Raw genomic sequence first — 15239 nt, forward strand, 5'->3', positions numbered from 1 at the left:
ACCTGTCCCGTACCTGTCCCGAACCTGTCCGGTACCGTACAATCAAAGACGGCTGGCCAAAATGCATATTCAAATAGGGCTTTCAAATACAAGATCATAACGTGAAGCAACTTGGAAGAATTAGTATGTATGCGAAGTGTATTGGGGGATGCATGCAGGGCGATAGTGCGGGTTCGAATCCCAGGTTATGTCTAAAAACAAAAAGTAGAAATTTATAAGAATTTATATCATTCCTGTGCTTTTTTTGTCTAAGTCATCAAGGCAAAAAAGCATAGCGTAGGGCCCTGAGCTTCCAAGCTCTCTCGTTGATAACTCATGCAAATCGTGAGAGTTCTGACAAGGACATGAATACCCCGCCAGGGAAGAAACCAACGCCATTGACATCACAACCTTCAGGGACCTTGCTTTGCTCTTCGTTGAGAGCAACATTGCCCCAGAAACGCTGTCGGATGGCTCCGTAATGTTGCACGCATGCCGCGCTATGCTGCCCCTCACTCGGGTAAGTAGGAAGTCGATGGTCCAAATATTTGTCTCTGGGAGACCATTGACACCAGGATTGCTCTCCGCATCTTTCCCACCATAACTGGTATAAACACTGTGTGTGGCCATCGAACTGCGCTTATACTCACACACTCCTTGTACCAACAGGAGTAGCATATCGGAACTGTTGTTCTCGCATTTTGCTGATTGTAGTAAAAAAATTGTTGAGCATATTGAGGAAAAAATTTCAGTTCTAATATTCGTAACCTCACAAATGTTCATTCTGCAAAGCTAAATTGACGAATATTTGAATAGTCGAGATACTCATTTCAGCCCTATTCTAAAGCATGTCTCATGCATGGCTTTCCCTTCCCAATGGTGCATGATTCTCCCACAATTGCGTATTTCGACCAAATTATTGATTACAAAATTTCCCACGTGGGCCATTCCAGGCAAAATGGCTAAATAAGGCTTTTGAAAAGAATATCATAATTTGTCATCTTGATTTTGATTGTGAAGGGCTGCACTAAAACTGATTTCTTGCTCATGATATTCAACTCCGAAGAAACAATCAAGTTAGATGTGTTTTGGGCAACATTACCAACGCAGGCCAAGACCAGCACGTCGATGGATAATTTTGTTGCTAAAATCTCTGCTCAATTATAGGTTTCATGTATATCCTGCTGGTTTGTCTCCTCCTTTGCCTTCTTTGCCTCTTATTTGTATTCTTTTATCTGTTTTACTGCTGTGGTTGGCTTTCACCCTTGTCTCAGTTTTATTGGCCGTCATCATGATGTGCCATGAGATAATGATATAAATACCGCCATCTCTGTCCTATCCCTTGTGCCTGCTCTTTAACATGTCATATCGTAAGAAAGGATTTGTGACGTAGGAACTGGTTGCAGGTTTTTGAGCTCTGGTCAAAGTCCCCCCTTGTTCCCCCCCAGCATGCCAGCCAGTCAGCCAAGCAGGCTGCCAGTAGCAGTTCCAGGTGTGAAGTCGTCTTCTCTTCGCCAAACTCCTGAGAGGTTGAGCAGAAAGTCTCCCGCGGCGGATCGCTCGCCTCCTGACGGCCTGCGACAGCAAATTGACAACACCTGTTATGACGGGAGCCAGGCGGAACAGGACGACACTGCGTCCATGCGCAGCACGTTAAACGAGATATTGCGGGAGCAGAAGGATATGAGTATGAGAGTAAACAGCATCTTTCAAGAAATCTCCCTGAAGCTAGAAAGTGTAATGGCGGAAAATCGCTCTTTGAGAGAGAAGCTGACGAAGTTTGAAGTGAGAGTGGAGGAGATGGAGAGGACTTTCCGTACTCGAGATGATGACCCTGCGTACCGTACCAGGAGTGCGGTGCAAAGCAATGCACCACGTGGAAACGCGTGGCAGACAGCTGGGAGCCACAGTGCAACGCAGCTTGCCGAGGTCATAGCAGAGGAGGTAGAGAGGGTGAAGAGGTCGGAAAACCTTATTCTCAGGGGCATCCCCGAAGCGGACAATGAGGACAGCGTAGCACTGTCATCCAGATGTGAGCAGCTCCTCCAGATTAGTGCTGACCAAATACTCTCTGCAGAGCGCATTGGTTCCGCCAGCAAAGCCGTACAGGGCAAGGCCAGGCCAGTGAGGCTACGCATGAAAAGCCACGAGGCCAAGTTGTCAGTGTACCGTAAACGTCTGGATTTGAAACTGAATGATCAAGATGTGTACGTGAACAACGACCTGACCAAGCAACAGCAGATTGCTAGACGACAGGCCCTGCCTAGGTATAAGGAACTCCGCCAAAAGGAGATCCGTTGCTCGCTACCGTATGGTGAGATTTTGAACCCAGATGGCACCCCATACAGTGCAACTGAAATCGATGAGCTGGCAACACAATAGGTTTCATCAGGGTGTCCAAGAAATCACCAGCAACACTCCCTCTCAGCTACTTCACCTCATCTCCGAGCAACAGATGTCGTCGCTGACCCAGCACCTGACATTTTAAGAAATCCTTGTAACTATCCATCCAGTCAAACAGTGCCTGATTGTCCGTCTTCACCCATCAAGAGCTTAACCATCGCCCACATCAACATCTGTAGCCTAAGAAATAAAACTCATGAAATCCATTGCATAATGTACAAGTACAGAATCGATGTGCTAGCAATCAGTGAAACATGCTTGGACTCTACTGTGATGAATTGCGATCTCGCTATACCAGCCTACACTCTCTATCGCCGGGACCGAGCTGATCGCAGAAAGGGTGGCGGCGTTGCCATGTATGTGCAGGAACAACTGAAATCCAGGCAACTTCAAGTCAACGACAGGCTAGAGACCATATTCGTTGGGTTGCACACCCATAGCCGAACGAATCCATTTCTATCCATCGGCTGCGTATACCGCGCTCCCGACAGCCATGTGGATTTCTGGGAGCAGCTCGACAATAGCGTGCAGATGGCCTCCGCGACATGTCCGGACATCCTCCTCCTCGGTGATTACAATGTCAACATGCTCTCTGTCCCACCTCACCCAAACGCCCGCTATGTACTAGGCCTCTGCGCTGACCACAGCTTACAAAACGTCATACTACAGCCCACCAGAGTTCCTAGTCAGTCATGCCTAGACCTTGCACTCATACCGACAACAATGACAACGGCTGCTCCGTCTTCCTCTCCCATGTCTCTTCATAGTACATTTGTTCACAGCGTCGATGGCCTGTCCGACCACCATCTTATTGGCCTCTCTGTCCGTGTTAGTAGAGCCAACTTTGAACAGCCACACGAGCAATTCTCTCGAAGACGCCAACCTAGCCTGGCTCACCTTGACCGTAGTGTAACGTCTGCAGCTCTCAAACACATCCTTGACCCCTCAGATGTATCCGGTGGTTATACTCTAAATGCAGCGGCAAGCCACTGGCAACAAAGTGTCATGACAGTACTAGATGATCTTGCACCATTCGTTACCCAGAAGCGCGCAGCTTACTCCAAACCCCGCCCCCAGCCCTGGGTCACCCCAGAGCTGAAACAGATGTTTCATCGACGAAGCTCAGCCCACCGCGCCTTAATAAAGCACCCCATGGATGACCGCCTCCGACAGCAGTATCGTGCAATACGTCGTCAAGGAACTTTACTAAACCGCAAACTGAAAAGTGTGTACTACAAAGATAAGTTCAGTGCCGCTACAGGAAATCCTAGACTCCAATGGGCAGTGCTGAATCAACTAACTGGAAGGAGAAAATCCCACCCCACACCGAAAGCCTCCCTCTCATCTTTGTCAGATACCCTAGGCAATATCGTCCATGATGAACACCGCGCTGCTCTTACGACCCCAGACACTCCGGCGGACGACTGTTTAGACAACTGCCTTCTCGAATTCCAACCCGTTACAACAGCAGCAGTAGCGAAGATTCTCGAACGATTGAATACCACGAAAGCATCTGGATCAGACGGCATACCAGCTTACATCTTGAAACACCATGCCGCCGAGCTGGCCAATTCCTTAACTTCCATCTTCAACCAGTCATTGTCTAGCGGAAAGGTACCGTCAGCCTACAAACTAGCGTCTATGTGTCCAGTGTTTAAGAAAGGCGACCCCTACGACAGTTCCAACTATCGCCCAGTCTCGCTACTGCCCATTATCTCCAAAGTCTTGGAATCACTAGTGCTCCAGCAGCTTCACGACCATCTGGACATCACACCCGGAGCAATTCCAAATGAACAGTTTGCATACAGGCGGAACCACAGTACTGAGGACCTTTTAACACTTGCCATCAACAACTGGCAGAGAAGCATGGATACCGGAGACTATACGGCCGTACTGCTGCTCGATATGAGCAAAGCCTTTGACCGCGTCCACCATCAAACGCTAATAGATGACCTTCACAATCTGAAGATCCGTGGAAATGCTCTTGAGTGGTTCAAGTCGTATCTGTCTCACCGACAGCAACGCGTAGAAGTGAACGGAACCTCAAGTGACTGTAGAACCTGCACTAGGGGCGTTCCCCAGGGTTCCGTCCTAGGCCCTACCCTCTTCAGCATCTACACTCGACTTGTCCCCACTCTGCCATTGCGTTCCCAATGCCTTCTTTATGCAGACGACACCACCCTGTATGCCTCTGGAAAGTGTCCACGAATTCTCATGTCTTACTTAGAAGACGATTTTTCAGTGGTTAAGCAGCACCTCACAGATCGCGGCCTGCTCCTGAACTCCAGCAAGAGCCAAGTACTACTGATCCACAGCAGACGCTCACATCCCCCACCTAACCTGAGCATTGTCTGTGGTTCGACTGTTATTGCCCCGTCTGACGAAGTTAAGTATCTAGGACTGACTCTCGATTCAACTTTAAGTTTCAGTGCCCACGTTAACTCCCTCAGAGAAGACATCGGAAAGAAACTAGGTGCTTTTCGACGTGGAAGGAGGAACCTTGCTGTCCAGGCCAGAAGGCAGTTCTACTTGTCAGTAGTCCAGAGCAAGCTCGAGTACGCCAGCACTGCCTATGTCCACTGCCTCGCTGACAATGTGAGAGATCAGCTGCTACGCATAAGTAAGAGAGCCCTTAGATGCATATTTGAGCATGACACATTCACGCGGACATCATACTTGCTTGAGCGATACCACATAATTAGCTTAGACAAAAGATATCATACTAAGTCCATATTCTTCGTGTTCCGTTGCATCCACAATATCTGCAGTTCACTCCTCTCTGACATGTTCTCCCTTCGCCGTGACTGCGCTCACACAGACAGAGTAACCCGCGGCCAAGTCAATTATTCCCTTTCCTTACCCATTGTGCAAGCCCAAGCTGGATACAGATCTATTTCATTCCTTGGTGCTGACCGCTTTAATACGCTTCCCGAATCCCTTCGCACAAATCATATCCCCAATTCATTTCGCCAGGAACTTAACAATCTCATTCATCTTGGGCACCCTGTAAGAAGACCTCAGGGTCTGTTGGGAATGCCCAAGTAAAATAATAAAATACAATACAAAAAAAAATCGTACAGGAGTATTTCCGTCCGTCTGGAAATCTGCTGTTATCGTCCCGATCTATAAGAAAGGCCAACGCTCTCAGGCTGGCAACTACAGACCAATCTCTCTCCTTCCCGCTGTGTCCAAGGTCTGTGAACGTATTTTCTTTGAGTCTCTGTACTGCCACGTCACCCCAGCGCTTTCACCATCTCAATCCCGTTTCTGCCGTGGAGACTCCACAACTTTCCAACTAACACGTCTAGTACAAGACATCTACACCCAGCGGAACCTCAGGCGGCATGTTGGCATCGTGTTCTTTGACCTAGCGAAAGCTTTCGACACCGTCTGGCATCGTGGTCTGCTTGCACAGCTAGAGTCCGTCTTCTTGGTACACGGTCCAGCCCTGCAATGGCTCTCATCCTATCTTTCCTGCCGCCACCAGGCTGTCAGAGTATCTACCTCCCTATCAGACCCATTACTAGTCGTGTCTGGGGTACCCCAGGGGTCCATACTTGGGCCGCTCCTATTTCTACTGTACGTTAATGACTTGCCAGCCCTTGTACCAAATGTAAGTCTTTTTGCTGACGACACTGCTCTGATGTGCTCCGACAGCTCGGCAGACAACCTCACGGCCTCCATGCAGTCCGGGGTCAACGCTACAGTAACATGGATGGAAACCTGGAAACTGAAGCCTAACCTCGCCAAAACCGAGGCCATGTTCTTCTCTCCCTCGCCCCCCACTCAACTTCTGTATTTTCCTGGTCTAAATAGTACACCTATTAAAGTTGTTAACGAGCACAAGCACCTGGGCGTTATTCTCGACCGCCAACTCTCCTGGTCTCCACAAGTCCAGTCTGTGTGCAAGCGTGCGAGTGCGTCCTTAGGTATGCTACAACCCCACTGCCAACACTTGAATGATAACTGCAGAAAATTGTTCTTTAAGTCGTACATTTTGCCTATATTTGACTATTGCGATATAGCTTGGGGCGGGTTGTCTCAGACTTTACTCCACAGACTGGAGGTACATCAACGCTTGCTTCTGAAAATTCTGTTTCGAAAAGACCAAACATTTGCCTCCCTTTGTCTTTATAAACTTGCTTCCACGCACCCTCTTCTTGCCCGACATCAGCAGCATCTTTGTATCCTTGTGCAAAAAATCTTCCTAGCCCAAGTCCCGAAACATATTGCCAAGTACAACTGGTTTGTTACCACTAGACCAACACGCAATGCCTTATCACTGCCCCGAGCTAGTTCCTCTCTGTTTTTGAAATCCCCTTTCTTCTCAGCATACTCCCTTTGGTCTAACCTGCCTACTAGCATTAAGACATGCCAGGATATCAGGAAATTCACAGTCCAGCTTTCCACACTGTCTCATCCGAAGTGATCCCATGTATTATTAATGTGCCTCAATTTCTTTTTCTCTCCCTATCTCCTTTCCCTCTCTGACAGCATCTTTCTTTTTTTTCCCCTTTTAGCTTGCCGTGGTTGGCTATCACCTGACCTCTCATGTTTGTTGGCAGTCTTCGGACGGGCCAGGAGATGTTGAATAAATAAATAAATAAATAAAAATACAAAATACAAAATAGATACAAATTCAAAACATGCATTTGCAATCAAACCAGTCGTCGCACTCCACGAGACACGGGTATACGCAACGCAAAGAAAGAATGAAACCATGGACCTACATTTTTATCCTTCTCCAACCGGGTCAGGACACGCGTAGTGAACTCTTTTCTCTTCCGTGCCGGTGCTGGCTTGCTCTTCTTCTTTCGGCCTTACTGCGGCTGTGAGCATCCCTTCTTGCAATTCTTCTGCTTGACATCATAGCAATACAGGCACACAACAACAGACCACGGTCATCATAGCAATACAGGCACACAACAACAGATCACGGTCATCATACCCCTCACACACCTAGCCAATAACAAAAACCATCCACATGGATCACTGCATTCTCAATCAAATATTGTCTATTTTTCTTTTCTTTTCCTTTTCACTTATCCCGTTATCAGCCCTCTTAAGGGTTGTGTATATCACTGTTGAGGCATCCGATGATAAGAAAAAATATATTACTACTAGTCGTTGACAAGTCACGGTTCTACGGCTTCAGGAAGGCATTGGCTAATGAAATAGAGCTCTCACTACTTGGCGGAGGATTGGCATACGCCAAGCTTTAAGCTAGTGTATGGTTTCTCTTGTTCCCACACTGAGAACACCTAAGGTATCTTCCCAGTTCCAGAACAGCGTAGCACCCCTTGTTATGTTATTTACAAGGCAATATTTCAATGGCCAATGTATTAAAATCACTACTGTATCCTTAATGGAAGTATTGACCCTCAGGCAGCCTCCTCCTAATCTAGTCCTAACCTTTAGGATCTGATCAAGATGAAAGACCGTTGAGTAATAATACAAAGGCGTTGGAGTGCAGAGCATTGCAATTTGAGGAAAGGCTGTCATCACCTCTTTCTTTTGCATAACATAAGAAACAGATTTTTTAGTAACAAATTCGGCGATACTTATATGAAAGTTCGTTGCACTCAATGTTCGAGCTTGCACCTTTCTCACTTTTCCCTAATAACATAATGAATCCGCTGAACGGAAAAGTGGGAAAGGTTCAAGTTCGAACATTGAGAGCAACGAACTTTCTTATAATTATTGCCGAATTTGTCACCTTCATCCCATGCACTCCATCATCTCAGCGGCATTGAAAAAAGACAAATTGCCAACAACCATAAGACGAACAGCGGCCGGTGCCCAAATGCCATCCAACCAGTGGTAAAATGTTTGAGATGGAGTTGAATTCGAGAAAGAGAGATGTAAACCATCAGTCCTGCTCTACACAGAAGATAATGCATACCTCGGCCTCAGCTGCGATCTTCTCCGCTTTTTCCTCCTGGGCGATCTTCTCAAACACTTTAGACCAGTAATCACCCTCAAAGTATGGCATACCCGGTCGGTACGCTGACTTGATCTTGAAGTGTAGACTGGTGAATATCCTGAAAGATCAAAAAAGTGAGAAAGGATAAACAACATTAGATTGCCAGTATAACAATAGGGATCAAACGGCTACGGTTTTCACCTTAACGGTTAACTGCTACGCTAACAGTCGATTTATCGGAGTACAACCTATAAGCTAGAGCAGTACGGCGTGTAGCTAGTTTGAACAGTATAGTACAATATCCTTGTTTGAAATGTACCGTGCGGAATTACTACTAATCCATACAAATGTCTGCATGCTCTTTCACATTATTTCACAGATCAGAAGCATTAGAAAGATGTCATGAAGTTGATTCAAATTGTCATGAAGTTGATTCAAATTGTAACGGAAGGTACTATGTAGTGTACATTTATACATGTGTGCGTTGGATACCCTTTCGTTACACTGGGATAATCTGTATGTACTCCCATGTTGTTTGATACCCTTTGGATGAGGTATCGGTGGCAGGTAACTACTCTTGCTACTCTGTAAATCAACAAATTTTGGCCGGTGAGAAACTTTGGCCGATTTAGAAAAGATCGTTTAATAGTTGTTGCCCTCACGTGCAGCCATGGCTGAATTATGCATCATTTGCCTCGATGACAAATTTTGGCCTGCGGTTAACTTTGGCCAATTGGCACCAAGCGGCGGAATCAGCGAAATAAAATTGCCAGCGAAAATGAGTTGATTTAGAGCACTTACGCGAAACTTGATAACAACTTTTCGAGCAACTGCACTGTCCAGCATTGTCTTGTACCACGGTATTAGAAGCTGTTGTGTGAGTATCCTTTGCCCAGGTGGATGACAGTTGAAAATATAGTCTTCGTTTTCCCAGGAGGGCATGCCCAAAGTTTAACAGCGACAAAGCCTCGCTTTGCTACATAGTCCTTATAGGCGATAAGCAGCTCATAATACACTTGAGTACGCAACTGCTTTGGCCGGAAGAAGTGGACACTGTCCAGATAGGAAAGGTATACACGCCTACAATAAAAATACGCAGAGAACAGAGAGCAAGCCTTTAAGAGATTTCACACAGCAGTCAACGGTGTTACATGTAGTACATGCACTTGTACAGCAAACTAAACAAAGTCAAAGACGAAAGAGGGAAAGAGAGAGAGAGAGAGAGAGAGAGAGAGAGAGAGAGAGAGAGAAAGAGAGAGAGAGACAGAGAGAGACAGAGAGAGAGAGAGAGACAGAGAGGGAGAGAGAGAGGAACAGAGAGAGAGAGAGAGAGAGAGACAGAGAGAGAGACAGAGAGAAAGAGAGAAAGAGAGAGAGAGGTAGAGGGAGAGGGAGAGGGAGAGAGAGAGAGTGACAGTGAGGAAGACAGGGAGACAGAGAGAGAAAGAGAAAGAGAGAGAAAGAGAAAGAGAGAGAGAGAGAGAGAGAGAGAGAGAGAGAAAGAGAGAGAGATAGAGCGAGAGAGAGAGCCCGCGTGCGATAGATAGATAGAGAGAGACAGAAAGAGAGAGTGAGAGAGTGAGAGTGAGAGAGACAGAGAGAAAGATAGACAGACAGACAGACAGAGAGAGAGCCCCTCGTGCGATAGAGAGAGATAGAGAGAGAAAGAGAGAGTGATAGAGAGAGAGAGAGTGAGAGTAAAAGTGAGAGTGAGAGAGACAGAGAGACAGGGAGACAGACAGTCAGACAGACATAGGGAGAGAGAGCGACAGAGAGAGCCCGCGTGCGATAGAGAGAGAGAGAGAGAGAGAGAGAGAGAGAGAGTGATAGTGAGAGTGAGAGAGACAGAGAGAAGGAGAAAGAGAAAAGGAGAAAGAGAGAGAAGGAGAAAGAGAGAGAGAAAAAGAGCAGGAGCACAAGATGGATATAGATCTTACCGCCTATTAGGCTCGGGACAGTCAGAATCAAACTCATGCACGATCATGCCAAAGAAGCACACGTCCTTGCCATCAATTTCCACAAAAGCAAAGACAGACTCTGCTACATAAGGAAACTCCTCCGGGAAAGATGTAGCACTTAGCTCCTCAAACCTGGCATTAATGGAAGAAACATACACATATACGCACATGTACACAGAAACACAAACACACACACAGAGTTGAGTATAATGAAAAAGGCTGGTTTGTATGACAGATGTATGATGATTTGTGAAAACTCTTCGCACTAACAGAGGTCCATGTGAATAAGCAATACTAGTACACAGCGATAGACAGGTACCCAGTATATTCCTACTAGCCACAAGGAAAACACCGAAAAACATACCAGACATTCCTGCCCGTTTTCTTGAACTACCCTTAGATCTTTTATTCTTGCTTGAGATTACAGTACAGTCAACTTCGCTTATAACGAAACTACTTGACGAAATCGAACGGAACCTCCGCAGTCTTGAAGCACTCGAACAAGACGTAGAACACGCGTTATTTATTCCTATGATCACAGCAAAGCTCCCACAGGCTGTCATGGTGCAGCTCGAGCTTGCAAGGGGCAGCGAAAGCGGGACTGTCGCATCCTTACGCAAGGCCCTTGGCATCTTGGTACGTGTCAAGGAAACTAGTGAACGCCAATGTTACGACGCGAACAAAGGACATCAACAGCATCCTGCGCCATCCCATGTCATTTCAACTGGTGTATCCCTCTTGCAACATCATGAGAAATGTTTCTACTGTTTAGGGGCACACTTAAGCGATGAATGCGGCCAGTACCGAGATTTAGATGTACGCAAAGCTCACTCGAAACTCAATGATCGCTGCTCCATATGTTTCAGATCGGATAAAATCGCACTTGACTGCAAACAGGCGAGACCGTGCTTCCACTGTAAACTGTCTACGCGTCATAGAAGCTTGTGCGATAAGAAGTTAGGCGGTGCCTCGGTAGTTCATTCGGAGTAGAAGCGGCGGAATCAGCGAAATGAAATTGCCAGCGAAAATGAGTTGATTTAGAGCACTTACGCGAAACTTGATAACAACTTTTCGAGCAACTGCACTGTCCAGCATTGTCTTGTACCACGGTATTAGAAGCTGTTGTGTGAGTATCCTTTGCCCAGGTGGATAACAGTTGCAAATATAGTCTTCGTTTTTCCCAGGAGGGCATGCCCAAAGGTTAACAGCGACAAAGCCTCGCTTTGCTACATAGTTCTTATAGGCGATAAGCAGCTCATAATACACTTGAGTACGCAACTGCTTTGGCCGGAAGAAATGGACAATGTCCAGATAGAGAGAAGAGAGAGAGAGAGAGAGAGAGAGAGAGAGAGAGAGAGAGAGAGAGAGAGAGAGAGAGAGAGAGGGAGGGAGAGAGAGAGAGAAAGAGAGAGAGAGAGAGAGACAGACAGACAGAGAGAGACAGACAGACAGACAGACAGACAGAGGAGAGAGAGAGAGCGAGAGAGAGAGCCCGCGTGCGATAGAGAGAGAGAGAGAGAGAGAGAAGTAGAAAGAGAGAGAGAAAGAGAGCAGGAGCACAAGATGTATATAGATCTTACCACCTATCAGGCTCGGAACAGTCAGAATCAAACTCATGCACGATCATGCCAAAGAAGCACACGTCCTTGCCATCAATTTCCACAAAAGCAAAGACAGACTTTGCTACATAAGGACACTCCTCCGGGAAAGATGTAGCACTTAGCTTCTCAAACCTGGCATCAATGGAAGAAACATACACATACACGCACATGTACACAGAAACACACACACAGAGTTGAGTATAATGAAAAAGGCTGGCTTGTATGACAGATGTATGATGATTTGTGAAAACTCTCCGCACTAAGAGAGGTCCATATGAATAAGCAATACTAGTACACAGCGATAGACAGGTGGTACCCAGTATATTCCTACTAGCCACAAGGAAAACACTGAAAAACATACCAGAGATTCCTGCCCGTTTTCTTGAAGTACCTTTAGATCTTTTTTTCTTGCTTGAGAATACAGTCGGTATACTATGGTTGGCACATTCTTTGGTGCACTATTTGCTGATCAAACCTTATGACGGCACAGAACCGTGATAGGTAGAATGTCATATACAGCAAATTGAATAAACAAAAGCCACACCTTAGATTGATTTCGAGAGGGCTCTTACGACAATATAATTATGTCTAAATATGCGAACAAACGGCGAGGAGACAACAATTTGATAACCGCAATCAGTAATACAAGCTGGATCGACATTTGTGTACACTGTATTCATGTATTGTAAAACTGTGGAGACAATGTGCAATAAAACGATGAAAAATGTGAAGAAATTGTGTAGAGAAAGAAAGGGATTCAAACAAGTTTTCGTACAACACTCATCAGGAATCGTCGTTGTACTAAAGGACACTGAAACAAAAATTGAACTATTATAGAAAATCTAAGTTAGAGAAATAACACTAAGAGCAACAACAGTTAATTTACAAGTGTGAATCTAAATATGCGTGGAATATATTGAAAAAAAACCAACAACAGCACCAGATCACCACTGCCACCAACAACAGACATTACTTACTTTTCTTTGGTGGCATCTTTGACCTTCATTGTCTGCTTGGTGCTGGAGAGCACACGGATGTGAACGTGGCCAGCTTCACGGTTAGTGTCAGCAGTTGTAAGGTAAGCGTTGATTCTCTCCTGAAGGTATGTAGCCAGAGCATTGCGCGGCAGTGCTACAAACAACAAGAGAAAAAGTCATGAACAAATATTTAGGTTTTCTTCAGGTGAACAATAAGACCAGTATCAATGCCCAGATTTCGCACATTCCAGATAACCCAATAACCAACCCAGTCGTACTCCCTCTCCGCTCTCTCTCTCTCTCACTCTCTCTCTCACCTTCTCTCTCACTCACTCTCTCTCTCTCTGTCACTCTCACTTTCTCTCTCACTATCTCTCACTCACTCTCACTCTCTCTCTCTCACTAACTCTTTCACTCACTCACTCTCACTCTCTCCGTCTTTCTTTCTCTCTATCTATCTCTATCTATCTCTCTATCTCTCTCTCTATCTCTCTCTATCTCTCTGCATCTCTCTGTATTTCTCTGTATTTCTCTCTCTCTCTCACTCTCACTATCTCTCACTATCTCTCACTCTCTCTCCCTCTCTCTCTCTCTCTCTCTCTCTCTCTCTCTCTCTCTCTCTCTCTCTCTCTCTCTCTCTCCCTCCCTCCCTCCCTCTCTCTCTCTCTCTCTCTCTCTCTCTCTCTCTCTCTCTCTCTCTCTCTCTCTCTCTCTATCTATCTCTCTCTCTCTCTCTCTCTCTCTCTCTCTCTCTCTCTCTCTCTCTCTCTCTCTCTCTCTCTCTCTCTCTCTCTCTCTCTCTCTCTCTCTCTCTCTCGCGTGTGCTTCTCGTTGGAGCAACCAACTGATTGTAGTAAAAATTTGTGTCGAGCATATTGGGAAAAAAATTCAGTTCTAATATTCGTTACCTCACAAATGTTCATTCTGCAAAGCTAAATTAATGAATATTTGAATAGTCGAGATACTCGTTTCAGCCCTATCCTAAAGCATGTTTCATGCACGGCTTTCCCTTCCCAATGGTGCATGATTCTCCCACAAATGCGTATTTCGACCAAATTATTGATTTCAAAATTTCCCATGAGGGCCATTGTGGGTAAAATGGCTAAATAAGGCTTTTGAGAACAATGTCATAGCTTGATTTTGATTGTGAAGGGCTGCACTAAAACTGATTTCTTGCTCATGATATTCAACTCCGAAGAAACAATCAAGTTAGAAACAAATCTAAAACATGCATTTGCAATCAAACCAGTCGTCGCACTCCACGAGACACAGGTATATTCAGCGCAAAGAAAGTATGAGACCATGGACCTACATGTTTAGCCTTCTCCGGCTTAGTGAGGACACGCGCAGTGAAATCTTTTCTCTACCGTGCCGGTGCCGGCTAGCTCTTCTTCTTTCGGCCGTTTTTTTGTTTTGTTGTTTATCGAACTCGTCCTGCAACGCTTTGGCGAGGTCGTCGAATGTTGCCCCTGTGTTGCTGAGAGTGGGCACGAGTTGCTGGATGTCGTCTCCTCCCAGGTACTGGAGTAGCCCACGCTGTTGGTCGTCATCGCTAATTTTGGACGCAGCAAGATAAAGTTTGAAACTCCATGTCCAGGCGGGCCAGCGCATGGCGGCATCGTAGAGGGAGACATATATTGGAAAAGGTCCAGGGGGCGGAATGGCGGGTGGTCGGTCACGCGCGGGAAACGGCACATGCTAAAAGCATAACAAATCACGATGTACTACTACTACTACATGCATCATGAATGTCTGGAGTGGCCAAGGAATGCCACAGCGCGTAGGTACACGTGAACACTACAGGTGCCTTCATTGGCTTCAAAGCTTTAATCACCGCCGACCATGTTGCTCCATCGGGTGATAATGGCCGCGTTTCTGATGGCACTTAGCACACTTGTCATAATCCTAGCATAAGGAGGCACAAACACGTACAAAACACAAACACGTACAAAACAACAATCAGATACAGAATGGAGGCAGATCTGGACACTACTGGCGAGTAGAGAACCTGCAATCTGCAGGTGTTGCATGTTGTACAGAAGAAGCTACAGTCATGTGGATTAAAAATTCTGTCGTGTACCTCTATGTACAGTCTACTCTAGAAGAACTAAGAGAACTTGAGACAACAAATACAAACAAAATCTGGAAACACACAGTGGCCAATATGAATATGCAAACTTACGTCACACACTGGGCAATGGAAACGACTTCCAATAATTTCAGCCATGCAGGTATTGCAGCGGTAGCCGATTACATTGACTGGCTTTGCAGCTCGATGAGCATGCACAGTGTAGCGTACTGCGCGTGCCGCAAAGTTGTAAACTCGAGATGATTCTTACGAAAGTACGCAAGAATTGAATCCCGACTCTCCATCACATTGCCGCTTTGCTGCTCGGCC

At 46.0% G+C, this 15239-nt stretch overlaps 1 protein-coding gene and 1 long non-coding RNA gene across 2 annotated transcripts; one reads left to right on the forward strand and one right to left on the reverse strand.

Annotated features, from left to right (window-relative positions):
- Nucleotides 1-2595: 2595 nt before the first annotated feature.
- On the forward strand, nt 2596-6981 carry LOC135806899 (uncharacterized). The gene is made up of 2 exons (XM_065321061.1): nt 2596-4178; nt 6948-6981. The coding sequence occupies exons 1-2, from the start codon at nt 2596-2598 to the stop codon at nt 6979-6981; spliced, it is 1617 nt and encodes a 538-aa protein (XP_065177133.1).
- Nucleotides 6982-11852: 4871 nt separating this feature from the next.
- Nucleotides 11853-14502, reverse strand: LOC135806780 (uncharacterized). The gene is made up of 3 exons (XR_010551268.1): nt 14154-14502; nt 12842-12995; nt 11853-11996 (listed from the first exon to the last, which is right to left on the reverse strand). It is a non-coding gene; the product is annotated as an uncharacterized LOC135806780 (long non-coding RNA).
- Nucleotides 14503-15239: the final 737 nt, after the last annotated feature.

Source organism: Sycon ciliatum, chromosome 1 (genome assembly GCF_964019385.1).
Source record: "Sycon ciliatum chromosome 1, ocSycCili1.1, whole genome shotgun sequence".
Lineage (NCBI taxonomy): Eukaryota > Metazoa > Porifera > Calcarea > Leucosolenida > Sycettidae > Sycon > Sycon ciliatum.

What these genes read in the sequence shown, in the direction of transcription:
- LOC135806899 (XM_065321061.1), top strand. Translation starts at nt 2,596, where the DNA reads ATGTACAAGTACAGAATCGATGTGCTAGCAATCAGTGAAACATGCTTG. An exon ending in GGAGCAATTCCAAATGAACA is followed by an intron (nt 4,179 to 6,947) that starts GTTTGCATACAG and finishes GTTTGTTGGCAG; the next exon opens with TCTTCGGACGGGCCAGGAGA.